This window comes from Ogataea philodendri, assembly GCF_020536065.1.
Source record: "Ogataea philodendri strain CBS6075 chromosome Unknown scaffold10, whole genome shotgun sequence".
Classification (NCBI taxonomy): Eukaryota; Fungi; Ascomycota; class Pichiomycetes; order Pichiales; family Pichiaceae; genus Ogataea; species Ogataea philodendri.
The window spans coordinates 56,210-82,709 of record NW_025763818.1 but is presented as its reverse complement, the minus strand read 5'-3'; the positions used below and the strand labels follow the sequence as shown (position 1 = coordinate 82,709).

Here is a 26,500-nt window from a genome sequence, read left to right as displayed (position 1 = left end):
AATTGGGTCCATCTGTAGAGCAAACACTTATAAGTCCTCAGTATAGCTGATTCCTCTTGCAAACGCCAAAGAGGCTCCATGGTTGTTCCTCTATGTCTTGTTATGTATCACAACTGTTCTGACGGTTAAGTAACAGTGAATGGGAGCATCCTGTGGTCTGGTCAAGTGATCTCGAAATTTCTCCGACGCGCCTATCGACGCCACATTTGCAAATTCCAATTTTTCATGGAAGCTTCTGGACGAAAAAGTTCGTCCAGTTTGACAAGAGAGGATAATAGTAGGTGCATATATAAAGAAGGCCCATTCCCAGGGCCAACGAGTGGGTTTTTTTTTCATATTAAAATTGGAAACTACAATTAGGCACTATGTCGACGAAAAGTGAATCTTATGAGTTCCAAGCTGAGATCTCTCAGTTGATGTCCTTGTTCATTAACACCGTTTACTCGAACAAGGAAATCTTCCTCAGAGAATTGATCTCTAACGCTTCGGACGCCCTGGACAAAATCAGATACCAAGCTCTCTCCGACCCATCTGTCCTTGAGGCAGAGCCAGAGCTTTTCATCAGAATTACACCAAAACCAGAACAGAAGGTTCTTGAGATCAGAGATTCCGGTATTGGTATGACCAAAGCTGAGTTGGTGAAGAACTTGGGTACCATCGCTAAATCTGGTACTAAGGCTTTCATGGAGGCTCTCTCTGCCGGTGCAGATGTCTCTATGATTGGTCAATTCGGTGTGGGTTTCTACTCCCTTTTCTTGGTTGCTGACCACGTTCAAGTGATCTCCAAGAACAATGACGACGAGCAATACATCTGGGAATCCAACGCTGGTGGAAAGTTCACTGTTACCCTCGACGAGGAAAACGAGAGGATCGGCAGAGGTTCTATCATCAGATTGTTCCTGAAGGAGGACCAAACCGAGTACCTCGAGGAGAAGAGAATCAAGGAGGTTGTCAAGAGACACTCCGAGTTCGTTTCTTACCCAATCCAACTTGTTGTCACCAAGGAGGTTGAAAAGGACGCTCCAGAAGAAGAGGCTGAGGAGGTTAAGGACGACGAGTCAAAGGAAGCCAAGGTCGAGGAAGTTAAGGACGACGAGGACGAGAAGAAAGAGCCAAAGAAGGTCAAGGAGCTTGTCACCGAGACCGAGGAGTTGAACAAGACCAAGCCTCTGTGGACCAGAAACCCATCCGAAGTCACTCAAGAAGAGTACAACGCTTTCTACAAGTCTATCTCCAACGACTGGGAAGACCCATTGGCCGTTAAGCACTTCTCTGTCGAGGGTCAATTGGAGTTCAAGGCTATCTTGTTCATTCCAAAGAGAGCTCCATTCGACTTGTTCGAGTCCAAGAAGAAGAAGAACAACATCAAGTTGTACGTCAGAAGAGTGTTCATTACCGATGAGGCTGAGGAGCTCATTCCAGAATGGCTTTCTTTCGTCAGAGGTGTGGTTGACTCTGAGGACTTGCCATTGAACTTGTCCAGAGAGATGTTGCAACAAAACAAGATCTTGAAGGTTATCAGAAAGAACATTGTCAAGAAGCTTATTGAGACTTTCAACGAGATCGCTGAGGACCAAGAGCAATTCGACAAGTTCTACACTGCCTTCTCCAAGAACATCAAGTTGGGTATCCACGAGGATCAACAAAACAGACCAGCTTTGGCTAAGCTGTTGAGATTCAACTCCACAAAATCTTCTGACGAGTTGACTTCTCTGTCCGACTACGTCACCAGAATGCCAGAGCACCAAAAGAACATCTACTACATCACTGGTGAGTCCATCAAGGCTGTTGAGAATTCTCCATTCTTGGACGCTTTGAAGGCCAAGAACTTCGAAGTTTTGTTCTTGGTTGACCCAATTGACGAGTACGCCATGACCCAACTGAAGGAGTTCGAAGACAAGAAGCTTGTCGACATCACCAAGGACTTCGAGCTTGAGGAGTCTGAGGAGGAGAAGAAGGAGAGAGAGGAGATCACCAAAGAGTACGAGCCATTGACCAAGACTTTGAAGGATGTCTTGGGCGACCAAGTCGAGAAGGTTGTTGTTTCGTTCAAGCTTGTTGACTCTCCAGCCGCTATCAGAACCGGTCAATTCGGATGGTCTGCCAACATGGAGAGAATCATGAAGGCCCAGGCTTTGAGAGACACTTCTATGTCTGCATACATGGCATCCAAGAAGATCTTTGAGATTTCTCCAAAGTCTCCTATCATCAAGGCATTGAAGGCCAAGGTTGAGGAGAGCGGTCCAGAAGACAAGGTTGTGAAGAACTTGACTACTTTGTTGTTCGACACTGCATTGCTGACCTCTGGTTTCTCTTTGGACGAGCCAACCTCGTTCGCCAAGAGAATCAACTCTTTGATTGCTATTGGATTGAACATCGATGAGGATGTTGAGGCTCCTGCTGAGGAGGCCACTGAGGCTCCATCTGAAGAGGCTGTTGCTGAGTCTGCTATGGAGGAGGTTGATTAAAAAAATCGATTTAACGGTACTGTTAATAGTAATAAATTTTAATGGATGTGAAGTTTTTGGGCTTTAGTAATTAGTACTTTTCTTTTTTAATCGGTTCAAGAAGAAGAAGGAATTCCATCAAAATAAATACTACACATTATTTTTTATTTCTTGATACTGAAGCATTGATCATTTTGCGGAGTTTCTGTGCCGTCTTTTTGCAAACTTATAAAAACACAAAGTACGGGGGTACTTTTTGATGGTCCATCCAATCGATCGGTTAATTCAGTTATATCGCAAAGAATCCGTGCCAACAGTTGTTCCCACAAAGTCCAAGCTACATTACCAATCTATTTCGCTTTATCTATTTGTGTTTAGTGTTGGGATATACGTATTATTACCATCTTTAATTCCTTCAGCATACCCAACCACCATGTTTTCCAAAAGACCAGACAGATTGACCACGGGGTTGATCAACATGACCACAGATTGCTTTGCCAACTGTTGCCTACAGGCGTTGGCTGCGTTGCCTGGGTTGAACGAATATCTGAACGCCATGACAGAATTCCGCAATGCCAAGCAACAGGAAGGCGTGCAGTTGCCAGCGTTCACTTTGCACCTGGCTCTGATCAGCATGGTGTCCAAATTGCAGGAGACCATTTACCACTCGCGAGTGTTGTCCGTTTGGGACTTTCTCCATGTTATCGAAAAGATTTACAAGAGCAAGATCTCCATGAGCCAGCACGACGCCCAGGAGCTTTTGCAGCTCATTCTCGAGACCCTTGAGCGTGAGCACCATCAGTTGCGCAAAGTTGCTGCGGGTATTCCCGATTTCCCCTTCAGAAGTGAGGTTGCCTCCCAACTTCGGTGCATGAAGTGCGGGCGTAAGAGCTCCACTCAGTACAATCCGATGATGATAGTGTCGCTGCCTGTTCCGCAGGAGGCGTCTATCGATCTCGAGAGCATGCTGAAGGGAAGCGAGAACGACATCATCGACTACTACTCGTGCGTCAGATGTAAGATCACCCATATCATCAACACGGTCAAGGAGCCAGATCCAATAGTCAAGAAGTTGCAACACAGACTAGACCAGGACCTGTTGATCAACGACGACCTCGAACCGGAATTAGAAGAGTATATCAAGAACTTCCCCGACATCAAGTCCGACTCCATCAAGACCACCGTCCACAAGGAAACGTCCATCATCGACCCTCCAAAACTGCTCACGCTGCACCTTTCGAGATCCATCTACGATACGCAGGCCAGGCGGAACTCTTGCAATGTCGACTTCAAGGAGTTTCTCACTCTGAAGGTGGACACTGCCGAGATGGACAAGTACAAAGTGATCAAGAAGGAGGAGGAGGAAAGAAGCGACGACGACCCACCTCAGCTGAGACGGGCGATCTCGTCGATCTTGGAGGAGAAACCGGGGTCCGAGTATTTAGAAGACTCCGGAGTCCACTCCGACCACGAGGAAGAACAGGAGAACGAGGAGCTTGTTTCGGACGAAGAAGAGTTGGAGGACGAGGACGACGATGAGGACGACGTGGCCTCTAGGCTCGCGGCACAGAGAATCAGCGAAACCACCTCCGACACCCTTGTGAACGACGACCTCAAGACTATTCATTACCGGCTGTATGCCGCGGTTAGGCACCAGGGGTCCCATTCGTTGGGCCACTACGAGTGCTACCGCAGAAAACCCGTCTTTTACAAAAACTCCGTCACCGGCGAGTACTACCAGAAGTTCCCCAAGCTCGACACAGAGGAAGCCACCGCTGGCGAAGGGCCGGCCGTGGATATCCGCAGACAAACGTCGATGTCGCGTTTGCGGTCGCGTGTGTCGTCGCTGGTTGGAGCCACCAGACCTCGCTCGCCATCGCTTGTGGAGCCGGCCCCAACCTCGGTGATCCGGGACAAGAAGCTGGCCAGTTCGGTGAAACAACCGTTCTGGCGTGTGAACGACTCCAAGGTGTCTGAGTGCTCGGTGTCTGACCTGCTGGAAGACTCCCGCGCCGTGTATATGTTGATCTACGAACAAGTTGAATAAACATTGATATAATTATAATATAGATTACTTCTATAGAACTGAAAGTCCCTAGTGAATAACCACCACTAAGTCACCTGCCTCCACCATATCACCGTTGGTGTGCAGGATTTTGATAACCTTACCGCCCTTTGTGGCGTTCACCACCATCTCTGTCTTCATGGCCTCCACAACAACCAGACCCTGTCCTTCCTTGACCTCGTCTCCAACTTCCACCAGAGGCTTCCAGAAACGTCCAGAGTACTCGGAGTACACCAACTCCGCGTCCTCAGGATAGGTCTCTTCCTTGGCCAGGTTCTCGGAACCAGACTTTTGGAGCTCGGTGTTGGAAACCTGGATCAATCTGTTGAACTCTTCAAGCTTCTCGCCGCCCTGGTTCTTTTGGAACTCGGCAATCGACTCAGAGTTCTCCTGCACCCATTCCAGGTACTTGGTGTGGTCAAACACAGACTCAGACATCTCCACCTTGAAGTGTCCGTGTTGAGCGTCCTCAGAGAACTTGTCGAGGTCTTCCTCGGAAACAGGATAGAACTCGACCTGGTCGAACGGAGTCAGCAACCATGGGTTACCAGAGTTGGACTCGGCAGTGTGCGTTCCCAAGGAAAGCTTGTCCCACAGAGGCAGCGTTCTTCCAACAAGTTGGTAGCCACCAGGAGAGTCCATGGTGTAGATACACATGTACATTCCTCCGATACCAACAACTCCGTTAGGAGTGAAGGTTCTGGACGGGTTGTACTTGGTTCCCAGGAATCTGTGTCTTGGGTCCAATGGCACGGCACATGGTGCTCCCAAGAAAACGTCTCCCAGACCCAAAACCAGGAATCTGGCAGCATACAACATGTCCTTCACGGCAGATCTCTCGATGCCGTTGATCTGAGCAATGAAGTCCACGTTGTTAGGTAGCCATGGAGCACTTGACCGAATGGTCTCGGAGTATCTCTTCACAGCGTCCAAGGTCCGTTTGTCCTCGAAAGCCATAGGAAGCTTTATCACACGGCTCTTGACAGACCACTTGTTGGTGAAAGCAACCTCGGTCTCATAAGCGATCAAAGTTTCCACCAAAGTTTTTTGGCTGATCTTGGATCCATCGTATTCCACCAAAACAGATCTCACACCTTGCGACATCTCGACAATTCCAACGGTCTTGTGCGAGTCAACCATCTCAATCAGCTTGTGCACTCTGTACGACAGGTTGAGGTTCATAATGTTCTCACCGTATTCGACCAAGATGTATCTGTCACCAGCCTGTCTATAGGTGACAATAGGAGCGTTCGAGGAGCCGGTTGGCTGGTATCTGGCCAAAACAGGGTCTTCTGGTCCAGCCAGTCCTTTCTCGATGACTGGAGCAGAACCCTTGAGTTCCTTGATGGCCTTGTCCTGGGAAGTCTTGAGCTCAATAGCAGAGTCAAAGCTAACAGGATAGAACTGGATTAGGTCTCCAGGCTTGACCTGACCGATCTTCCACATCTCAGCTTGACAGACAACAGCCTGACAAACGAATCCTCCAAGAGAAGGACCATCGCACGTCAAAATCACAGGCTCGTCACCAGTGAAGTTGATGGCACCTAGCGAATAGACGTAATCGTGGGCGTTCGATGGATGCAGACCCGCTTCTCCACCGTCTGGTCTGGCCCACTTAGGCTTAGGACCAATCAATCTCACACCGAATCTATTGGAGTTGTAGTGAACCTTCCATGGCTCTGCAAAGAATCCCTTAACAGACTCCTCCAAAAAGAAGTCTGGAGAACCGTGAGGACCACAGGTCACAGCAACCTTCCACTCCTTACTGGCAATTGGAGGAATCAAAGATGCTGGAACGGGTTGTGGAGCAGACACTGGAGCTGGCAGAGTGCATGCTTCCAAGTTAGGTTGACCCAAAAAGAGAACGTCTCCCAACTTGAGCACTCTTCCGTTGTATCCACCAAGGTTTCCGAGAGCAAAGGTGGAACGAGAGCCAAGATACTCAGTAACATCGATACCGCCTCTGATAGCCAAGTAACTTCTGCATCCAGAAGTCAGCTTGCCAATAACCAGTTTGTCGCCTCTCTTAATGTCAATTGGCTCGTACATTTTCTTGGACTCGCCGTTGACAGTAATTGGAACCTCTCCACCGGTAATGCCAATGACGGCCTCATGGTGGAACAAAATGGAAGGACCGTTCAAAGTAATTTCAATAGCAGGAGCCTTTTCGTGGTTACCAACAATTCTGTTGGCCAGTCTGAAAGAGTAAGCGTCCATTGGTCCAGAAGGTGGAACACCAATTCTCCACAAACCGGTTCTACCTGGGTAGTCCTGGACGGTGGTGTAGGCACCTGGAGAAGTGATCTCGAAAGCGTTGGCCTTGTAATCGTAAGAGTCCAAAACCTTGGTAGCAACCTTGGCAGTCTCAAACATGGTGGAGTTGGCAACAGATCTCAAGTAGTCGATATTGGTAATACATCCGTAAACGACTGTCTCGTTCAGAGCTTTTCTGAGTTTCTTTAAAGCGTCAGCTCTGTCCTTACCGTGCACAATGATCTTGGCCAATGTTGGATCGTATTCGGCAGAAACAACGGTTCCGGTCTTGACCCAGGTGTCAATTCTGGCCCATTTTGGGAATTTGACCTCGGTCAGCTGTCCCGGCGAAGGCATGAAGTCTTTGACTGGGTTCTCGGCGTACAGTCTAGCTTCCATAGAGGCGCCCTCGCACCTGATAGTCTGACTAAAGTCTGGAGACATGTCTGCGGCGATGAAAAGCATCCACTCAACCAGGTCGAGTCCGGTCACTTGCTCTGTGATTGGATGTTCAACCTGGAGACGAGCGTTGACTTCCAAGAAGTAGAACTCGTCTCTTTTCTCGTCGTAGATGAATTCCACGGTACCAGCACCTTTATAGTTGATCGAGGCAGCAAGCTGCTCGGCAGCTTTTCTCATCTTGGCTCTGGTGGTGTCTGGGAGGTTTGGAGCTGGTGTTTCTTCGATAATCTTTTGGTTTCTTCTTTGCAAAGAGCAATCCCTTTCCCCAAGAGCAATAGCCTTACCGTAACCATCACCAAACATTTGGATTTCAACGTGACGAGCATTCTCAACAAAACGTTCAAGGAAAACACCAGAGTCACCAAAGTAGGCTTGACCTTGATGTTGGACGGTCTGGAAAACTCTCTCAATGTCGGCAGCAGAATCGACTTTTTGCAAACCAATTCCTCCTCCTCCGGCAGTAGATTTCACCATGATAGGGTATTCGAGTTTCTCAGCAATCTCTCTGGCCTCTGACACAGAGGAAACAAGTCCAGAACCTGGAACTAATGGCACGCCAGCCTTTTCGGCAATCTCTCTGGCAGAGTGCTTCAGACCCAATTTTCTGATGGCATCACCACTTGGTCCAACAAAGACAATGTTCTCCTTCTTCAATCTGTCCGAGAAATCGGCGTTCTCAGAAAGGAAACCGTAACCAGGAATAACAGCCTGGGCACCACTGTCCTTACATGCCTTGACGATCTTGTCGATGTTGATGTAGGTCTCCGCGGCAGAAACTCCGTGCAATGGAATGGCAACGTCGGCAATCAAAGCATGCTCAGCATACTTGTCAGCGTCAGAGTAGACGGCAACCGACTTGATATTGAGTTTCTTGAGAGTCTTGATGATACGAACAGCAATTTCTCCTCTGTTGGCCACCAACACGGAGTCAAAAGGCTTTTTTTGCTTGGAAACCTCCTTTTGTTGAAGGTAGTTTCTCCATCCACCAAGATGGGTAATGTCCTCGGAACCTTTCTGGGTGTATCCAATCTCTTCGCAGATGAACGATTTCACAACCTCGCCAGATTTGGTCTCGACAGATCCAATTCCCAGAGGCTCTGGGACCATGGAGATGAACTCACCAAACTTCTCAGTTGGAACAGCGTAGATTTCGATCTCGATCTCAGATCCTTCTTCGTCGTAACTGACCCTGCGCAAGCCAGGTTTGGCAATTGGTCCGGTCACAGGAAGAGCATAGAGTTTGTAGTTCTTGGAAGTGGTTGTCTTCTCAACGAAAGCCGCTTGGACCTTCTCCAATTGCCAGTGGAGAGGAAGACCCTTCAAGTGAGCACCAACAACCGCCAGTTTGACGGTGGTCTCTGGGTTAGGAATTGGCAGAGTAGGGTCGATCTCGTCAGAGACACCAGCCTCCAAATCTTTCATAGCACCCAGATATCTTCCGTTAGGATACAAGGTCTTGAAGAACTTGCTTGCCAAGTCGAGCAAAGCGTAGTCCTCGAAAGCTTGTCCCAAAATGGTGACACCATTAGGAAGACCGTCGGATCTGAATCCAACAGGAATTGCCAATGCAGACAAGTCTGCAAGGTTGACAAAGTTGGTCCAGGTACCTTGTCTGGAGTTGACAAGAATTGGTTCTTTTTGAACCTCGGCGATGGATGGGTTCAATGGACAAGTTGGAACAAGCATGACCTCGGTTCCGGCAAAGCTGTCGTGAACACGCTTGAGAATGGCCTGTCTCTTGTATTCGTAGTTGAATGCAGTGGCTGCATCTGGGGCTTTTCCGCCCCTGATGATCTTGGCAACGGTTGGGTCTAGATCTTTTTCTGGAGGATTGGATTCAAAGTAGTCCTTAGTAGCAGCCCATCTCTCGGCAACCCAAGGACCCTCGTACAGACACTTTGCGAGGTCCAGCAACGGCGTGAAGTCGCATGGAACGATCTCGGCTCCCATTTCCTTGAATGTGTTGACGGCCTTTTCGTAGATCTTTGGGTTTTCGGTGTCGTTGTACCACAGTCCGGTGAGATCTGTAGGAACGGCGATCTTTGGCTTGGCCGAGTATTGTCTCTTTGGGTTGGCAGGAAGGGCTCTGGAGTACTCGCAGTTGGAGAAGTCGGCCTTGGCCAAGATATCGAAACACAATTGAGCGTCGCCCAAGTTTGTTGCAAACACAGAAGGACAATCCAACGACTTACAAGCAGGAACAACACCGGCGGTGGAGAAAGCACCCTTAGTTGGCTTGAGTCCAATCAGATTATTCAAAGCAGCAGGAACTCTTCCTGATCCTGCGGTGTCGGTACCCAGAGAAACAGGAACCTGACCTTTTGCAACAACAACAGACGATCCGGCAGAAGAACCTCCAGAGACGTACTTGTTGTTGAAAGCGTTGGGAGTGACACCGTATGGGGATCTGGTGCCCACCAATCCGGTAGCGAACTGGTCCAGGTTGGTCTTACCCACGACAATCGCACCCTGATCTTTCAACAAAGCAACCACGGTTGCATCCTTTTCAGGATTGTAACTGAACGATGGACATGCAGCAGTGGTGGCAAACCCTTTGGCATCGATGTTGTCCTTCACAGCAACAGGCACACCGTACAGTTTGAGGTCTTTTTTATTTGATTTCGATTGGAGGATTCTCCATTGGTGCTGGAGATTTTCCTCAGAAGCAACCGATATCCAAGCTGGATCTTCAGGTGCAACTTTCAAAGACTTGACCAAATCCAGCAGCACATTGTAAGAAATCTCGGGAGTGGAGTCCTGGTGGAACTTCACCCATTTGGAGATTGTCCAGCCAGTAGTGTCAGTCATTAGGCAATAAACAAGAGGTGAACTTTTTTGGACTTGACCATTCTTATCAATAAGTCTGGGTTACCCGCGAAAAAATTTATCGGTGCCCCGAGGCACTGCGGAATCCCCCGATAAAACAATTGGGAAAAAGTGACGGCGAGCACTCGCCGCAAATTTAATAATAGAGAGCCGATGCTGTGACAATACGCCTTATTATTAAATAGTACGTTATCTAGATAATTATTGTGTAAAATCGACTATAAATGAATAGTGAGAACGTCGTAGCTGCTGAACTGCTGATTGCAGTTCGGACACTTTCTCATTCGCGAGTTGAGTCTGTCATTGATGCAGTCGGAACAGAAGCAATGTCCACACACCTTCAATGTGAGGTCTTTGAAGTTCTTGTTGCATAATTGGCATTTGGTCATGGCCAATAATGCCTGGTTGATTTCCTCATCCTGTGCACTAGCTGCAGGGTTGTTTGTACGGTACTTCATCAGTAAAGACTCCAAGGACTTCACCTTGGAGGAAAGACCCTTGGCTTCTGCTTCCAATGCAGAAACAGACTTCTGTTGCTCGCTCAAAGTCTCTTGTCTCTTGTTCAGCTTGGCCTGTAGCTCCTGGTTGATCTGTGTAGTGCTCCTCAGCTTCAACTCAAGCTCTTTGTTCTTGTTCACTTGGAAATTCAAATCGTTCTTGAACACAATCTCCAATCCTTTCAGCTTCTCATACAATTGTTGCTCGATCTCAAACTTCTTCACCATGTTCTTCTCGTTTGTCCGCAAAACCTCAATGAGCTCGTTCTGCTTCGTCAAATTTGAACTCAAGATCCGGTTCTGAGAAGTAAGAGAATCCTTCGACCGCATAGCCTGAAAGTATTTCTGATCGGCCTTATTCTTCTCCACATTCAGCTTATTGATGAACGAGTCCGAGTCAGCATACTTCTGCAATTTGGAGTTGGCAAGCTGCCGTGTCTGCTTGAAAGCTTCTTCCAGTTGTCTCAACTCCATCGTTAGGATCGAATTGTGTTTCTGTAAAGTTGCAACATCCTCGCTGGACGTCGCCTCTGCCTCAACATCGCCCTTGACACCTTCCTCCAAATTCTTCAAGCGTTCTTCCAAAAGCTCGTTCATCTTGCGGTACTCCTCCGTCAGCTCGCTCTTACCCTTCTCGGCTTTCAAAACTGACATTTGAGCCTGTAGTTCGTCTCTATCCGCGCGGATTCGCGTCAAGTCTGTCTCCAGCTTTTGCACATATGCATTGTTACTCTTCATCTCCGTGTGTAACTTCTCCTCCAAAGCAGACTTGTTCTGCGTAATTGACGACTCCAAAGCCAAAAATTGCGACTCAATCTTGGAACTCTCGTACTTCACCTTGCTCAACTCCGTGTTCAGCTCGGCGTTCTTTGCAACCAAATTTTGATAAACTGCAGACTTCTGCAAGTCTTCCTCTGTTGGGTCCAGCAGTTTCGAGCTCAAGTCCGACAACCGTAACTCCAACGATTGAATATCCTTCATTTTTTGGTCCAGTTGCTCGGTAAACACGTTGTTCTTGGCTTTGAGTTCCTCGACTTCTACTTTTAAGTTCTCAAACTCAACAGTACTCGCCTCAGGCAAAGCTTTCTGCTCTCCATTCTCAACCTTGACTTCCGGGGTTTGCTCTTTGACCGAAACCTCGTCGGTCTTCTTGGCGTCACTAATCCGATTAAGCGTCTTGGATTCTGATCTGTCTTTCTGTGTTATGTAGTTGTCAATTTCCAAGTTTAGCTCTTCAATCTTATCTTTAAGTGTCTTGTTCTCGTGCTCTAGTTGACTTTTGAACGAGGTCAAGTTAGCGAGAGACTCCTGGAGGGTGGCAATTTTGTCATCTGCATTTGGAACCGGTAAGGACAAAATGGGCTGAATCATGTTTATCAGCGCCACCCTTGTTTCTTCCAGTTTTTGAGATTCGTCACCAGCACTGTCATCGACCGATATTAACACTTTTTCGTTGATATCGCTCTTGATGTCTAGCTTTTCGTGTGTTTTGAAGTGCTCCACCAGCTCGGACCACCAGGAATTGAGAATACTGTAACATCTGTAAACTTTTGAGTAATGTTCGGCCAAGAGCTTCAAATCCTGGTCGAGTCGCCTATTTCGACTTCGATACAGGTTCATCAGTCTGTAAATTGCCTCTTTCTGGTAGTAAACCACATCCTCTTGTGTGAGGGCCCCCACTTCACTCAGCTCATCCAAAGGCTCTTGTGATTTCTTGACCTTCTTCAGGATTTTGGAAACCTCTGGGGCTGGAGAACCTGGTCTTTTGACTGTCGACATGAAACCAATCTAAAATACAATAATAGCGTAATATACAGCGACTATGGCCCTGCCAAAACAGTGAAATATGTACAAAGCGTTTGTAAGGCAGACTTGCAATGACTCGCTGTGGTTCACGGAAACAAGAGGAATATTTGGACTGGAGAGATGTTTTTTTTCAACCACGTCCTGAAAAACACACGTCCGGGTAAGTCTGTTGTAGGTGGAGACAGCAGGCGATGGCGGGTACTGGCCGCTTGTAGGAGGTGTCTTTGAAACGATAACACACAAATGGGGGCTGGTGGCGGATTTCAAAGCTGTGGAGGGGAATATTTATAATTCGCAACATTGGTTGCAATTAATATCGAGTCCCAGCCGCAAACCTATGTGATTTGAATAATGTGATAAAAACATGTTACTTGACGTTTATTCTATTGACATTGTAACCATAACTGATTGGAATTGGAGTGTGATTGGATCCGTCCAACTTCAGCCCAATTGACCAGACATTTTAATCTAACGGACTAAAGTAATAAAATTCTCCGAAGATTGGAGAAACTGAGGCAGGTAAAAATCGCACCTGAAAAAAAAAGTTAGGCAAATATTCCAACAGTACCGAATATTACTAATTGTTTCCCGATGTTGAGATTGGCTTTTGGCGTGAAAAACATTGCACCAGTTGCAAGAGCAACTAGAACCGCCTCTGTGGCTAGATTCCACCCTGTCAGATTCACCAACGGTGTGAGATTCTACTCGTCTCCTTCATCTTTGACAAAGGACGATGTTCTTGCTAGATCTGTTTCTGTGCTCAACTCTTTTGATTTGAAGGTGCCAGCCGACTCCATCGGCCTGCAAACAGAGTTCATCAAGGACTTGGGAATGGACTCGTTGGATTACAATGATGTTTTGGTTGCCCTTGAGGAGGAGTTCGACGTTGTGTTCGAAGACAACGTTGCTAACGATATCAAGTCTGTTGGCGAGTGTGTCGACTACGTTTTGAAGAACAGTTCTTCTGCTTAAGCTAGCACAAATCTCGGGCCTCACCTAGGAACAAGACCTGTGCTGGTAGATCATACCGTTTTTTTTTCCTCGTGTTGAAACTACCTGATTGGCTCGTTCATGATGAATTCAAGTCGGACGTTGGGCTTTGTCGATGGTTTATGTTGGTCCTTATATGACTCCTCTATGTAAATAATATTGCAACCGTACCTTCCTCGTAGTCATGCTCTAGTCCGGGGCCGTGAATGTCTGACTGGTGTACAGATGTTGCGCATAGATATTTTTTTGCCTTTGCAGAACTAGCTACTTTCAACTTACCATGACAAACGAGATCCCGCCATATGACGTCCATTCTGAGGCTGAGGCTGAGGCAGAAGAACAAGTCTCTGCGGACGAAGTACAAGGGCAAGATGCCCCTGGAATTCCAGCAGACCAGGTCAACGAATTGCAAGAGAAGTTTGGCGTTCAGACAATACAAGATCCAACTCCGCAGGTTTTACCCTCCGACAAGGAGCTCGTTAGCGAATTTCCGGACAATTCTCCTGAAATCAGCTTGATCCAATTCAAAATCAGAGACCTGGGCGATTTGGAACTCGATCGGTTTACAGACCTTGAACGGTTGATTCTTAGAGACAATTTACTGGAGAGTGTCAACGGGCTCAAGCTGATTCAAAACAAAGAGAAGCTGGAGGAGCTGGACCTTTACGACAACAGAATCAAGCATATTTCGAAACATATTAATGAGTTCACTAACTTGACAGTGTTGGATCTGTCTTTCAATAATATCAAAACCATTAAGCATTTGGAGAACCTTACCAAGTTGGAGCATTTGTATTTTGTTCAAAACAGAATCAAAGAGATTCAGAATTTGGACACTTTGAAGAACCTCAAGAACTTGGAACTTGGAGCCAATCGTATCGAAGTCATTTCTGAGCAATTGCTACAGCTACCTAGCCTTGAACAATTATGGCTCGGTAAGAACTTGATCACCAAATTCGAAAACCTGGAGAAACTGAAGAAGCTCCGTGTTTTGTCCATCCAGTCAAACAAGCTCACCAAGATCGAAAACTTGGACCATCTGGAGAGTCTGGAAGAGCTTTATTTATCTCACAACAAATTGACCAAACTGGAAGGACTCGATAACCTTTTCAATTTACAGGTTCTTGACGTGACGTCTAATCAATTGACAGAATTGTCGAATCTGAGCCATCTTACAGAATTGACCGATTTCTGGTGCTCGTACAACAAGATCGACTCGTTCGAGTCCATCAACAAAGAGCTGGCAGGTCTTCCTAACTTGGATACCGTGTATTTCGAAGGAAATCCTATCCAATTGAACGCTCCCGCATTATACCGGACCAAGCTAAAGCTGAATCTCGGTAAGTCTTTACGGAAAATTGACGCAATGTACTTGAGTTAGATATCAGCTCCAGAATGCAGTGAATCCGAGAGCTTGAATTTCCGTTTCTCCTGTGCTACAGCCGTTTGAGTGTGTTTCCGGGTTTTTACGAATTCCTAAATTTCCGACCACGGAGATCAGGACACGCCCAGGGCCACTTGCTTTTTTAAGTATTGTTCCCGAAGATATACGAATTAACGTTACGTGTACGCGCTGACTGTTTGTCAGGGCCGTAGCTGTAGTATTGTTATCGCAAGCCTCAATTTTCTCCGAGACCGGTAGCACGAAAAAAAAAGTTAGGGGGTGGGACGGAAAATATTCGCGGAAAAAAACCCCGGGAATACTTGGTGACTCTACGATGACTCCGGTGAAAAATCAGTGTAGCTCAGACACTTGACGGTACGCTACGATTGCAAGGCACATGTTTAGAACGTATTGTAGGTGTTTCAGTGCGCGTCCATTTGCAGGTTCCGGGCGGTGGCTTGTCCCGGAAACGGGCAAGTTCGTGCAGCAAGAGCCAAAAAAAAAATGAATCATCTTGGATTGAAAATATGCAAGATGGGTGTATGGAGAAAGAAATATAAATACTGGACAGAATCTCTTGTTGGAAGAAATCCAATTTGATTTAAATTCCTAATCATGTTGAGAGGTTCAAGTGTCAGAACAATCCAAGGTCTACAAAGCTCGCAAACTTTGCGGTTGGGTGCCAAAAGAAACCAGTCCGCTTGGGCAAATCTCCAAGCTGCTCCAGCCGATAAAATTCTCGGTTTGACTGTGTTATACAACAAGGATACCAACCCATCGAAAATCAATTTGGGTGTGGGTGCCTACAGAGACAACAACGGAAAGCCATGGATTCTTCCCTCTGTGAAGAAGGCCGAGGAAGTGCTGGCTAAGACTGAGGAGAGCAAGGAATACGTTCCAATTGTTGGTTCGCCTAAATTTAACGAATTGATCAAAACGCTGCTGTACTCACACGACGACGCTGGAAAGCAGCTTTTGAAGGACGGACGTGTTCTCACCTCGCAAGGTATCTCGGGAACTGGTTCTTTGAGAGTTTTGGGAGAGTTTGTGAGAACATTCTACCCAACATCGAAAAAAGTTCTTGTGCCAAACCCAACTTGGGCTAACCACGTCGCAATTTTGGAAAAAGCCGGTCTCACCACTGAAAAATACAAATATTACGATTTCAAGACTAACGCATTGGACGAGCAAGGAATGCTCGCCGACTTGGCCGCTGCCGAGCCAGGTACCGTTGTTCTTCTCCACGCTTGTTGCCACAACCCTACCGGTGTTGATCCAAAGTTGGAGCAGTGGGACAAGATTTTGGACGTGATCTCTGAGAAGAAGCTGTTGCCATTCTTGGACATGGCCTACCAAGGATTTGGCTCTGGTTCTCCAATTGAGGACCTGGGCATTTTGTTCAAGTTCAACAAGGCCGTTGCTGACGGAAAGCTGTCCAACTTTGTTCTTTCTCAATCTTTTGCCAAGAACATGGGTCTTTACGGAGAGAGAGTTGGTTCTTTGTCGCTGATCACTTCTGGTCCAGAAGAGACTGTGAGAGTCAAGTCCCAGCTCGAGAAGGTTATTAGACCATTGTACTCCTCTCCACCATCCCACGGATCCAAGTTGGTTGAGATCATTCTCTCTGACGAGGCTATTTACCAACAATGGCTCAAAGACGTCAAGGTCATGGCCGACAGACTTATTGAGATGAGAGCCCTGTTGTACGATAAACTGAAGAACACATACAAGAACCCATTGAACTGGGATCATCTCCTAAACCAGAAAGGTATGTTCTGCTACACTGGTTTGAGCGAGGAGCAAGTCAAGAAACTGATTGACAAGTCCGTTTACCTCACTTCCGACGGTAGAATCTCCATTGCAGGTATCTACCCGGCCAACGTTGACTACCTGGCAAAGGCCATCCACGAAGTCACCACCAACTAAGTATGCAATGTAATACTATTCACCTAAAAGCCATTTGTATGTCGTGTGCGCGACACATATGCTGAAATTTTATTCAACCAAAAAAAACGATAAGATTAATTTGTTTACTTAGTATTCAGTAGTTTGAGTGTTAGGACCCGTAGAACACCTGGAAACGCGCGAGTCCATCTGAGATACCCATAATGAACGCTGGAGAAGTCAAATCTGTGATAACGAGTTTGGATAAGGCCAAGGATTCCAAGACAATCTTGGAGTTGTTGGAAGTGCTCAAGAAAGATGTGGTAGCCACAGAAAAGTTTCTGCGTGAAACCAAGGTCGGAGTGGCAGTCAACAAGCTGCGGACGCATGCCGATGCCGAGGTCAGCTCGCTCGTGAAGAAAATTATCAAGCAATGGAAGGAGCAAGTGTCCAAGGAGAAGAAGACGGTTAAAGCTCCGGCTAAAGAACCTACGCCCGTGGAGAAGGTGTCGCCACCGGCCGAGTCAAAGGCTGGTGAAGCGTTTGTGACGTCTAAGCCACGGAATCCTGCCAATGACGGCGTTAGCATCAACATTCATGACGACTCCACTAGAAACGGGTCCATTTCTGGGCTTTACACGGCTCTGGCCATGACTTCGGACAAATTTCCAAACGAGATTGTGAAGATTGCCCAGGAAATTGAAGCCGAAACATACAAACTTACGGACTCTAAAGTATCGGACAATTACAGAAACAAAATGAGATCTTTGATAATGAACTTGAGAAATAAGAATAATCCAGAACTGAGAGCACGCTTACTTGATAGAGCTCTCAAGGCCTCGAAATTTGTGAATATGACCAACCAGGAACTTGCTCCAGATGCCCTGAAGAAGGAGTTGGCTGACCTTCATCAAAAGAACCTGTTTGATGCTCAAGGTGCTGTTCAGAAACGTGCCGTCACTGACAGATTTGTCTGTGGAAAATGTAAAAAGAGAGAGGTCAGTTACTACCAGATGCAAACGCGGTCTGCGGACGAGCCTTTGACCACGTTTTGTACATGTGAGAACTGCGGAAACAGATGGAAATTCAGTTGAAGAAATCGTGTGCGTATACGATGAAGCAGATCTATTACGGTCTAATGTACCGGTGATATTTTTACAAGGTGTCAAAGATATGTTTGCCTTGGCGCATTTCCTGGATCAGAGCAGCAATTTTGGGCACCACGTCGTCGTCCAAACGCTGTGTCTCTTCAGCGGAGAACTTCCCAAGGACATAGTTTGCAACCGTGTTGGAATCTTTGTTGCCGCTGGGATCTCTGCCAATTCCTATTTGGACTGCATTATAGCCTTTGCCAATATGTTGTTGTATAGATTTAAGCCCGTTGTGGCCTCTTGGTGACGAGTTTTGTTTGCGCACGCGTATTTTACCCAGATCTATGTCGAGTTCGTCATGGAGAATAACAAGAACCGGGTTCCACTGTGAGAGTGCAACGACCGATTTCCAAGGTTTGAGCAGGTTTTTGCCGCTGGTATTCATGAACCCGGGGTTTTGATATAGTAGAACATCAGGGTAGTCTGGGTTGGTTTTGAATTTGTACTTGTCGATGGTTTTGATCTGGGAATATCCCGAGTCTTGACTAAGTTTCTGTATAACAAGGTGGCCAACCGAGTGGCGGGTGCCGTGGTACTGTGCCTCGGGATTCCCGATAGAGGCCACCATGATCAGCACCGGTTTGTCATTGGCTGACGCTATTCTGGAAACAGTGGACGAACTTCTTACAAACTGCAACAAGTTAAGCATGAAAAATAATATCCCGGAGCTGGAAATTGTTCAAAAAATCTTTGGGCAGTCAATTCTACCAGATAACAAGTTCTAATGAATGCAGCGCCTTTAAAAATCGTGTCGGACTCTTATAGTGAAGGAGAGGTGTATGGTGTTGTGTATGGGATGCTAGTCAAGTTTCTGGTGGCTGTTGTTGTGGTGACGATAGCATACGTTGTGGTGGATAAAAATATGGAGTCTTCTCCAGAGGCGGTCAAAGGGGCTGAGACAGAGACCAAAACGGTTGAGGAGAAGAAGAATGAGTAGTTTTATAATTGTTGATGTATTTGTTGATGAAAATGCCCCCTTGAAATCGCACTGCGATTCCTTTTGCCCAGATTCTGGAGATGGATATTTTTCCAGTGTAATATAATACCTTTTTATTGTTTATTTCCTATGGACATTTAAAATGAGTGCAAGCGAGGGCAACTCATCGGGTTCAAGACCAAAAAGTGAAGAGGAATCCGGGCAGTCTCAATCGCCACAGTTTCCAGACCCGTCCTCCGGGGTGAAGCGCGAATCTGACCATACGTTGTCGCAGTCCCCGGTCAATGGATCCAATGGATCCAACAGCGCCAATGGATCTAACGGAGAGAACGGGGCCTCCAAACCGCAAAGGAAACGCAAAAAGGTCGGAATGGCGTGTGTTTACTGTAGAAGATCCCACATGATCTGCGACGAAGGACGACCTTGCCAACGATGCCTCAAACGCAACATCGGGCATCTTTGCCACGACGAGCCAGCAAACGCAGGGCGCAAAAACAAGAAGAACCCAGACAAGTCGGCCTCTGTGTCCGTGGGACCTTCCCCGTCTCCAGGAGTCCAAAATATCGAAGATACAAAGGTGGACAATTCGAGTGCGGAGAAATTGAGACCTCTGGGGATTTACCGTCACCAGCCAATCTCCAACGATATGATGACTTATAGCGTCAATCAGCCGCCAGCTCCAAATCCGCATGGCTATTTGTCGTCCAAACCATCATCAACAGCGATCAACCAACAACCTTTTTTCTATTCAGAGCACGCTGGCTCCGAGTTCAACTCGTTGACGGAATTCCTTTCCATGATCGACGATTCGGATATGATCAACTCCATCAACCTGGACAACGATCCACTGTTAAACAAGCTCGATGGCCTGACCGGGAACAAAGAAATGCCACTGAACCTGAACCAGGTGCCGCATTTTGAGCCTGCTTTCGAAAACAGTCTGTTCATCAAAACACCAACAGGCACCGTTCCGCCAAACAAACCAGTGTCGTCGATCGGGTCGGCCTTGCAGATGGCTCCTTCAGCTGGCATGACAAGAACGTCGCAAACATCTTTGGACGGGTATTTCCAACAACCATCGCCTGTTGCTCAGCAAACCACCCAGAACGCGGTCACAGCCAATGGTCAACCATACGTGTCGGACTCTGCAAGAGACAAGTTTTTCCTTACGGCTGCTGACCCAACTACCGAGATTTCTCCCGAGGAGAGATTAAAACAGGTCATCAACGCAAAATTAGAGGCAGGACTTCTTAAGCCATATAACTACGCCAAAGGCTACCAGCGTTTGCAGACATACATGGATAACCACATGGCTGCATCCTCGAGACAACGGATCTTGAAACCTTTGTCTACCTTTAGACCAGGATTCCGAGCAATCGCTAAAACGCTCAAGGATATCGACCTGATTCTCGTGGAGGAGAACTTTGAGAGAATGCTTCTTGACTACGATCGTGTTTTCACATCTATGGCCATCCCCGCTTGTCTGTGGAGAAGAACGGGAGAGATATATCGTGGAAACAAAGAGTTTGCGTCGCTTGTGGAGGTTTCGATCGACGATCTGAAAAACGGAAAATTGACCATCTATGAATTGATGACCGAAGAGAGCAGTGTGAATTTCTGGGAAAAATACGGTGCGATCGCGTTTGATAACACCCAGAAGGCCGTTTTGACAAGTTGCAACCTTCGAAGCAAAGACGGAAGAAAAAAGAGAAACTGTTGTTTCAGTTTTACCATTAGAAGAGACAGGTACAGCATCCCCAGCTGTATTGTTGGAAACTTTATTCCTATTCAATGAATCACGGGTCGTTAAATAGTTGATCGACTGTGCGACCCGAATGTGCGATATTTATAGACTTGAGTCTTTTAAGGTCATGAAAGAACTGGTCAATGATTTTCAGTGGAATTGCACCAAAGCTGACAAACTCGAGATCTGTGTCCAACTCGCTGAGTTTCTCCAGACATTTCACAAATTGAACTGGTCTCGAGGTGACCTGCACGATGTTTTTAGCCTGTTCATTAGCGTCTTTCACGATTTCTCCGTTGAGATTTGAAAGCACAGGCACCTTCAGATCGGAGCATATGCACGAACGCTCAAAGATCTCTTCCAGATCCGGCTCGATCTCTCTCAGAAGTGGGTTATGGAACGGGATGGAAACTCTCAAGTCCAGGTTGCGGATCCTGGTCTTCCATATACCAGCCTTGACCAATTTCATTCTCATCTGATCAATTTTGTCCAACAGCTGCGACCGAACCCCGCTCACCACGATTTGCTGATAATTGTTATAATTGCCTATTTGGATGTCCACTTGTGCCAAAAGGTTATCGATGTACTTATAATGCGTGGGTTCGAAAAGCAGTGCTTGGGTCGAGTACGAATTGCCAGTTTTGGCGACTGTTTTTTCCATCAGAAGTCCCCTTGTATGTGCCAATTCCAGTCCCGCAGAAAAGGGGACTGCGTCCTGTACCACCATTGCGCTGATTTCTCCCAAGGAGTGGCCTAGTAAAAACTGTGTACCATCTAAAAGATTGATGTTTTTTTCTGATTTGAGCAGGTTGTATGCCAAAAATGACGTCAAGATCAGCAGCGGCTGCTGAACTGACGTAGACTGCGTGGTGTTTGTGCGCAAAGCGGCTTGCGGATCGGTGATGAACTTGGACAGTTGCAAAGTGGGGAGGGTCTCGTCAGCTTCCCGAAGAATTGTCTTCACAACAGGATTTTCCTTGTGCTCTGCCAGTTTGGATAACGATCTCAAGTCAAACCGACCTTGTCCTGGGAATACTACCACTTTGGTCGAGGCTAATCGTCTCAGCACTTTGCTCATGGCTATATTAATTTCCTAGGTTTTTTCTCCGAGAATAGTACTGGTGTTAGGCGTACTTGAATTATTTAGAGCACATTATCCTGAGCATCAGGGTTCTTGAACTCACGAACGCTGTCGTCCACGGTGATGATCTTTTGTTTCTCCATGATTCTGAACTGGACCATTTTCAGAAGATGGTACGTCATCGAAAGATGAGGCGCGTCAACACCGTTCCGCTGCGCGATTCTTAGCGGATTACCAACTATTACCTCCACTTCCACCATTCTGTTCAACCGAACATCCACCAGCATCGATGGGGTGTAGAACAGTCCGTCAGAGATCCTCAACATGTTCTCCTCGAGATCTGGAGGAAGAATGTACCCATCCGACTTGGCAATGGCATAAATCTCTCTCATGATCGGTCTCCAAATACTTTCTTTGCAACCGGCCATGGCAGCTCTGCTACAGTCGAGATCGGTCAATGCTGTGGACGTGTTGATAGCAGCGTTGTACACGAGCTTCTGCCATCTTGTTAGTCTTGGGTTGACGTCCTTCTTCACCACGTTCTTGCCGTTCTCCATCTTGTAGATGGAGATAAACTCGTCCAGCTTTCGTTCTGCTTCCTCCTTGTCTTTGATGGTTGGGTTCTCAAACACACCGATTTGCACGTTGTCCGGGGTCATCTGATTCACCACACAGTCGATGTTGGTGCACCCGATCAGCGAAACACAACTGAGAATCACATGACCTGGGAATTTCTCCAAGAACGGCTTCTCGATGTCAAGCCCGTTCTGGCACAGAATCACTGTGGCTTTTGTATTGGCTTTCAAAACGGGCTCCAAGATCTGTTCGCACGGAGTTGGTGAATCTGGCAGGTTCTTCACAGAGGTGAAAATGTAGTCGTACACCTCGCCGTTTGCAATGGCCTCCTCCACGTTGGGAACCACTCTGCTTGGTTTCCAGCTTTCAATTTTTCCGAATTGAATAGAGTCAATTTTGTATCCCTCGGTGGAAGCCTTCTTGTAGCCAGAACGAACCACCACCGTCACCTCGGCAAACCCGTTGTATTCCAAAGTGTATGCTGCAACAACTCCTAGGGCACCACTGCCCACAAGTAGCACTTTATATTTCGAAGGCATGATAAGGATTTGGATACTATTTTTTTCCCGAGCTCGTACTTTTATTCTTTACACAGCCAAAGATCTATCTACCCTGATCGGAATTATGCTCCCGAATTGCCCAATTTAGACAATCTTCCAATTCTCTTGCGTCGTTCAGCGAGGTGCCCAAAAGAGAACTTCCAGTGTCGGTTTCCAAGTCGAGGTTAATCGTCGAGTGTGCCGAGTTTATCAGGGAGTTTAATTTGACCCGTATTTTTAGATTATTGATCGGAAGCTCCAAAACCGACGCTGGCGGAGTCAGCACCCTTGAGAACGGATCCACAACACCCTTGGGCTCGTTCAGGTTCTTGGTGAGTTGTAAGTTCTCCTTCAAGTACGTCGTGGCACGGGTGCGGTCGTTGTCGAGCTGCACCGTGATGACCGACTCGAGCACATCTTGGACGGTTTTGAGCGAGCGTTCGTGGCGGTTGTAGACGATCATCGGTCTGATGATCGAGCTGGGGAACGTCTGAGATGCTCCTGTAGTTTCTGTGTTCAAGCTCAACGGTGGAATCTTGCGTTGATCTAAGTTTCGTTTGTGCTCCGCGTAAAGCATTAAGCGGAGATATATTTGGATGAGCTCTGCTCTTTCGTTGGAGGACGATTGTTCGGGCAATTGCACATTTTCTGGTGCCACCTGGCTGATCTCAACGATCTCGTCGTGTAAATCGATCAGGATCTTGTCTTCATCGATGGTAACCTGCAAAGAGATTAGGGTGGCAGCTTCTCTCAGAAGCTGGTAAAACAACTCTTCTTCAAACAAGTAGTATCTGGCCTTGGCAATTTCATTGATGATACCTTCTTTCTGTAAAATGCCGATTCTGTCCTGGAGGTTGGATTCCGCGATCAAAGTGAGCTTGTCTCCGGTTTTAGTGTAAAGTTTCACGTTCACAAGTTTATCTGTTTTTTCCTCGGTTGTTGGCGCAGAGATTCCAAACGTGAGGTCTCCTGAAGTTGGATCTTTCTTCAACAAACCAATTCCCTTATCGTAGTACGTCGACCCAGCATCTCCGTAGCCGTACTTCACACAGATTTCCTTAGTGTTCTTGATGTTCATGCTGGTAATCACTTCGTTCGACTTGAGAACTTCCACCATTCCTGTCCAGAAGTTCTTCTCCTTTGCGACCTCCTCTTTCAGCCGAAGACTGCTGTTTTTCAGGTTCTTGGACGCACGCTCCAAACTCTCAAGTTTCCAGCCGCGGCCAACTCTGGAGATGTCGAACTGTAACTTTTCAGTATCCTCAGGAGGTTCCACTTTATCGCTAGACAACGATCCAATCTTAATATGTTGTTTCAAATGCGGCGACATCGACGACGACCCGGCCGCTGGACGAACACACGATATCAGCAAAGAAACAAAGTCCAACGACAACGAGGACTCGTTTAAGGCTGAATGGACAGAATTGATGATGGTTTCTTTCTGTTTCAAGAAATCCTCCTGGGAAATGAAATTCTCCGAGCTGAACTCCTGCTCCTTTTCTGTCTCTTGCTCCTTCTTCTTGACGGTCTCCTCAGAGCCAGATTGTTGGGCTTCAATCTCCTGTTGAAGTTTCTCTTCGGTGATGTCCAGAAACGACCCGCGTTGTGCAATGATCTTCGTCAACAGCTGGGGCAATGGAAGCTGCTGATCTTCGACCGTTTGTCCAACTCCCGCCGAATCGTCCAGGATCGGAGCGAAATTCGAAAACACATTGTCTGGACCACTCATGATTTCCGTATATAATAATTTTTTGGGCTACCTGAGATTTAGGTTATTGTATTTCTTATCCCATCGTTTTTTTCTGTAAATATGCCGCCAAAAAGAAGATCCAGGGCCAAGAAATCGACAGCTGACGACGGAAAGGACTCCGGAAGCACCTCGGCGCTTGAGATCGGGTCCACCGTGAAAAAAGTGGTCCATGACGAGACAGCAATTGAAGAGCTCGAGGTGCCAGGTTCCGTGTCTTCGGATGTCACCAAGGCCGGTGAGATCATGCAAAAGCGCGAACGGTCCCGGGCAAAGGCGATTGTGATGACCAAACGGTTTACTTTCGTGTTTGGAATCCTGTTTGGAGTTGTTGCTGCTCTATATGTCGGCTCCAAAACTGTCAGTCAGACCGACCTCTTCCCGGAGTTCGACTTTGACTCAGTGCTCAAGTTCGAGTCGATCAGCGCCTACTTTGACGACTGGAAAGATGTTCTGCCCAGTTCCATTCAAAGTCTGCTGGATGAAACTGAGAAGGAAGAACTGCACGATCCAAGTGAATCTTTTGCAATCGGTAAGCTATTGAAAAAGGAAGGAATCGAGTCCAAGCATCCGGTCATTATGGTTCCAGGAGTCATCAGTACTGGAATCGAGAGCTGGGGACTCGAAGGAACCGACAATTGTAAGAGCGAGCCCCATTTCAGAAAAAGACTCTGGGGATCATTCTACATGATTAGAACAATGTTTTTGGATAAGGCCTGTTGGCTCAAGCACATCATGCTGGATCCAGAAACCGGACTTGACCCACCGGGTATCAAGCTCAGAGCAGCTCAGGGCTTTGAAGCAGCAGACTTCTTTATGGCCGGCTACTGGATCTGGAACAAAGTGTTCCAGAACTTGGCTGTTATTGGGTACGGTCCTGATAACATGTTCAGCGCAGCGTACGACTGGAGACTGAGCTACTTGGACCTCGAACGTCGTGACAACTATTTCTCGAAACTCAAGTCCCAGATCGAGCTGAGCAAGCACTTGAGCGGCGAAAAGACCGTGCTTTATGGACACTCTATGGGTGCACAGGTTATTTTCTACTTTTTGAAATGGGTGGAGGCAGAGGGCCCGCATTTCGGAAACGGAGGTCGCAACTGGGTCAATGACCATATCGAGGCCTTTGTGGACATCTCTGGGTGTCTTCTGGGAACACCAAAGGCCATTGTTGCTCTGCTATCTGGAGAAATGAAGGACACTGTTCAACTGAATGCTTTAGCTGTTCAAGGATTAGAGAAGCTCTTCTCCAGAAGAGAAAGACTCGATATGCTGAAGTCGTTCGGAGGAGTTGCCAGTATGATTCCAAAAGGTGGAGACCTGATCTGGGGAACGCTTGACTCTGCTCCAGACGATAATTTTGCCGGAGACAGTCAAAAGTACAACCAGACGATGGGTAAGTTTATCCGGTTTGTTGAGGAAGTTGGCAGCTACTCCAGACAGAATCTCACTGTGGCCGAGTCTATCAACTTTCTGTTAGACCAAGGACCGGACTGGTTCACCAGAAGAACGTTGGAGCACTATTCTACCGGTGTTGCCAAATCCAAGAAAGAGCTAGCTGAAAACGAGAAACAGTTCAACAAATGGATCAACCCGCTGGAGGTGCCTCTTCCCAACGCCCCAGACATGAAGATCTTCTGTTTCTACGGAGTTGGAAACCCTACGGAGCGCGCGTACAACTACAGAGAGGAGCTGGACAAGGGTATTTCCAAGCTGAATGTGTCGATCGACACGGACAACAAGCACAGCGTTCTTCTGTCTGATGGAGACGGCACGGTTTCGCTAATGACGCACGCGATGTGCCACAAGTGGGCGCAGGAGGGCGACAACATGTTCAACCCGGGCAACTCCAAGGTGACTATTGTGGAGATGAAGCACGAGCCCGACAGATTTGACATTCGAGGCGGTGCAAAGACCGCGGAGCATGTTGATATTTTGGGCAGTGCAGAGCTGAACGAGCTGGTTTTACGTGTTGCAAGCGGGAACGGCGACACGATCAACAGTACGTTTGTGACGTCGCTACGAGAAGTCGTGAACGGGCTGGATTTATAGAGTGTTTCTTCAAACGAAATTATTGAGCCCGTACACCGTCGCGCTTTTTGGTGGAGCGT

The 26,500-nt window shown here is 47.2% G+C and overlaps 22 protein-coding genes across 22 annotated transcripts; 11 read left to right on the top strand and 11 right to left on the bottom strand.

The window, feature by feature from the left end:
• Positions 1-356: 356 nt before the first annotated feature.
• OGAPHI_000643 (uncharacterized protein) lies at positions 357-3,083 on the bottom strand (the record flags this gene model as incomplete). The annotated part of the gene is made up of 4 exons (XM_046207736.1): positions 357-989; positions 1,224-2,100; positions 2,163-2,445; positions 2,849-3,083. The coding sequence occupies 4 exons, from the start codon at positions 3,081-3,083 to the stop codon at positions 357-359; spliced, it is 2,028 nt and encodes a 675-aa protein (XP_046064300.1).
• OGAPHI_000644 (uncharacterized protein) lies at positions 366-2,468 on the top strand (the record flags this gene model as incomplete). The annotated part of the gene is made up of 1 exon (XM_046207747.1): positions 366-2,468. One exon carries the CDS (start codon positions 366-368, stop codon positions 2,466-2,468), a length of 2,103 nt encoding a protein of 700 aa, XP_046064301.1.
• Positions 2,707-5,925, top strand: OGAPHI_000642 (uncharacterized protein; the record flags this gene model as incomplete). The annotated part of the gene is made up of 3 exons (XM_046207725.1): positions 2,707-4,463; positions 4,713-5,390; positions 5,472-5,925. The coding sequence occupies 3 exons, from the start codon at positions 2,707-2,709 to the stop codon at positions 5,923-5,925; spliced, it is 2,889 nt and encodes a 962-aa protein (XP_046064299.1).
• On the bottom strand, positions 4,543-10,035 carry OGAPHI_000640 (uncharacterized protein; the record flags this gene model as incomplete). Its single annotated transcript, XM_046207703.1, has 1 exon — positions 4,543-10,035. The coding sequence occupies one exon, from the start codon at positions 10,033-10,035 to the stop codon at positions 4,543-4,545; it is 5,493 nt and encodes a 1,830-aa protein (XP_046064297.1).
• On the top strand, positions 6,091-9,507 carry OGAPHI_000641 (uncharacterized protein; the record flags this gene model as incomplete). Its single annotated transcript, XM_046207714.1, has 4 exons — positions 6,091-6,922; positions 7,064-7,707; positions 7,822-8,967; positions 9,121-9,507. The coding sequence occupies 4 exons, from the start codon at positions 6,091-6,093 to the stop codon at positions 9,505-9,507; spliced, it is 3,009 nt and encodes a 1,002-aa protein (XP_046064298.1).
• A 236-nt stretch (positions 10,036-10,271) lies between the features above and the next one.
• On the bottom strand, positions 10,272-12,329 carry OGAPHI_000638 (uncharacterized protein; the record flags this gene model as incomplete). The annotated part of the gene is made up of 1 exon (XM_046207681.1): positions 10,272-12,329. One exon carries the CDS (start codon positions 12,327-12,329, stop codon positions 10,272-10,274), a length of 2,058 nt encoding a protein of 685 aa, XP_046064295.1.
• OGAPHI_000639 (uncharacterized protein) lies at positions 10,360-11,208 on the top strand (the record flags this gene model as incomplete). The annotated part of the gene is made up of 2 exons (XM_046207692.1): positions 10,360-10,647; positions 10,948-11,208. 2 exons carry the CDS (start codon positions 10,360-10,362, stop codon positions 11,206-11,208), a joined length of 549 nt encoding a protein of 182 aa, XP_046064296.1.
• A 618-nt stretch (positions 12,330-12,947) lies between the features above and the next one.
• On the top strand, positions 12,948-13,328 carry OGAPHI_000637 (uncharacterized protein; the record flags this gene model as incomplete). The annotated part of the gene is made up of 1 exon (XM_046207669.1): positions 12,948-13,328. One exon carries the CDS (start codon positions 12,948-12,950, stop codon positions 13,326-13,328), a length of 381 nt encoding a protein of 126 aa, XP_046064294.1.
• A 298-nt stretch (positions 13,329-13,626) lies between these two features.
• On the top strand, positions 13,627-14,727 carry OGAPHI_000636 (uncharacterized protein; the record flags this gene model as incomplete). The annotated part of the gene is made up of 1 exon (XM_046207658.1): positions 13,627-14,727. The coding sequence occupies one exon, from the start codon at positions 13,627-13,629 to the stop codon at positions 14,725-14,727; it is 1,101 nt and encodes a 366-aa protein (XP_046064293.1).
• Positions 14,728-15,345: 618 nt separating this feature from the next.
• On the top strand, positions 15,346-16,656 carry OGAPHI_000634 (uncharacterized protein; the record flags this gene model as incomplete). The annotated part of the gene is made up of 1 exon (XM_046207637.1): positions 15,346-16,656. One exon carries the CDS (start codon positions 15,346-15,348, stop codon positions 16,654-16,656), a length of 1,311 nt encoding a protein of 436 aa, XP_046064291.1.
• Positions 15,679-16,482, bottom strand: OGAPHI_000635 (uncharacterized protein; the record flags this gene model as incomplete). The annotated part of the gene is made up of 1 exon (XM_046207647.1): positions 15,679-16,482. The coding sequence occupies one exon, from the start codon at positions 16,480-16,482 to the stop codon at positions 15,679-15,681; it is 804 nt and encodes a 267-aa protein (XP_046064292.1).
• A 130-nt stretch (positions 16,657-16,786) lies between the features above and the next one.
• Positions 16,787-17,209, bottom strand: OGAPHI_000633 (uncharacterized protein; the record flags this gene model as incomplete). Its single annotated transcript, XM_046207626.1, has 1 exon — positions 16,787-17,209. One exon carries the CDS (start codon positions 17,207-17,209, stop codon positions 16,787-16,789), a length of 423 nt encoding a protein of 140 aa, XP_046064290.1.
• On the top strand, positions 16,839-18,490 carry OGAPHI_000631 (uncharacterized protein; the record flags this gene model as incomplete). Its single annotated transcript, XM_046207604.1, has 4 exons — positions 16,839-17,598; positions 17,693-17,978; positions 18,046-18,142; positions 18,284-18,490. The coding sequence occupies 4 exons, from the start codon at positions 16,839-16,841 to the stop codon at positions 18,488-18,490; spliced, it is 1,350 nt and encodes a 449-aa protein (XP_046064288.1).
• OGAPHI_000632 (uncharacterized protein) lies at positions 17,770-18,414 on the bottom strand (the record flags this gene model as incomplete). The annotated part of the gene is made up of 1 exon (XM_046207615.1): positions 17,770-18,414. One exon carries the CDS (start codon positions 18,412-18,414, stop codon positions 17,770-17,772), a length of 645 nt encoding a protein of 214 aa, XP_046064289.1.
• Positions 18,491-18,524: 34 nt separating the features above from the next.
• On the bottom strand, positions 18,525-19,159 carry OGAPHI_000630 (uncharacterized protein; the record flags this gene model as incomplete). Its single annotated transcript, XM_046207593.1, has 2 exons — positions 18,525-18,658; positions 18,967-19,159. 2 exons carry the CDS (start codon positions 19,157-19,159, stop codon positions 18,525-18,527), a joined length of 327 nt encoding a protein of 108 aa, XP_046064287.1.
• On the top strand, positions 18,845-20,497 carry OGAPHI_000628 (uncharacterized protein; the record flags this gene model as incomplete). Its single annotated transcript, XM_046207571.1, has 1 exon — positions 18,845-20,497. One exon carries the CDS (start codon positions 18,845-18,847, stop codon positions 20,495-20,497), a length of 1,653 nt encoding a protein of 550 aa, XP_046064285.1.
• On the bottom strand, positions 19,447-19,734 carry OGAPHI_000629 (uncharacterized protein; the record flags this gene model as incomplete). Its single annotated transcript, XM_046207582.1, has 1 exon — positions 19,447-19,734. One exon carries the CDS (start codon positions 19,732-19,734, stop codon positions 19,447-19,449), a length of 288 nt encoding a protein of 95 aa, XP_046064286.1.
• A 1-nt stretch (position 20,498) lies between the features above and the next one.
• On the bottom strand, positions 20,499-21,524 carry OGAPHI_000627 (uncharacterized protein; the record flags this gene model as incomplete). Its single annotated transcript, XM_046207559.1, has 1 exon — positions 20,499-21,524. The coding sequence occupies one exon, from the start codon at positions 21,522-21,524 to the stop codon at positions 20,499-20,501; it is 1,026 nt and encodes a 341-aa protein (XP_046064284.1).
• A 65-nt stretch (positions 21,525-21,589) lies between these two features.
• OGAPHI_000626 (uncharacterized protein) lies at positions 21,590-22,642 on the bottom strand (the record flags this gene model as incomplete). Its single annotated transcript, XM_046207548.1, has 1 exon — positions 21,590-22,642. One exon carries the CDS (start codon positions 22,640-22,642, stop codon positions 21,590-21,592), a length of 1,053 nt encoding a protein of 350 aa, XP_046064283.1.
• Positions 22,643-22,706: 64 nt separating this feature from the next.
• Positions 22,707-24,371, bottom strand: OGAPHI_000624 (uncharacterized protein; the record flags this gene model as incomplete). Its single annotated transcript, XM_046207526.1, has 1 exon — positions 22,707-24,371. One exon carries the CDS (start codon positions 24,369-24,371, stop codon positions 22,707-22,709), a length of 1,665 nt encoding a protein of 554 aa, XP_046064281.1.
• OGAPHI_000625 (uncharacterized protein) lies at positions 23,719-24,210 on the top strand (the record flags this gene model as incomplete). Its single annotated transcript, XM_046207537.1, has 1 exon — positions 23,719-24,210. The coding sequence occupies one exon, from the start codon at positions 23,719-23,721 to the stop codon at positions 24,208-24,210; it is 492 nt and encodes a 163-aa protein (XP_046064282.1).
• Positions 24,372-24,452: 81 nt separating the features above from the next.
• Positions 24,453-26,441, top strand: OGAPHI_000623 (uncharacterized protein; the record flags this gene model as incomplete). Its single annotated transcript, XM_046207515.1, has 1 exon — positions 24,453-26,441. One exon carries the CDS (start codon positions 24,453-24,455, stop codon positions 26,439-26,441), a length of 1,989 nt encoding a protein of 662 aa, XP_046064280.1.
• Positions 26,442-26,500: the final 59 nt, after the last annotated feature.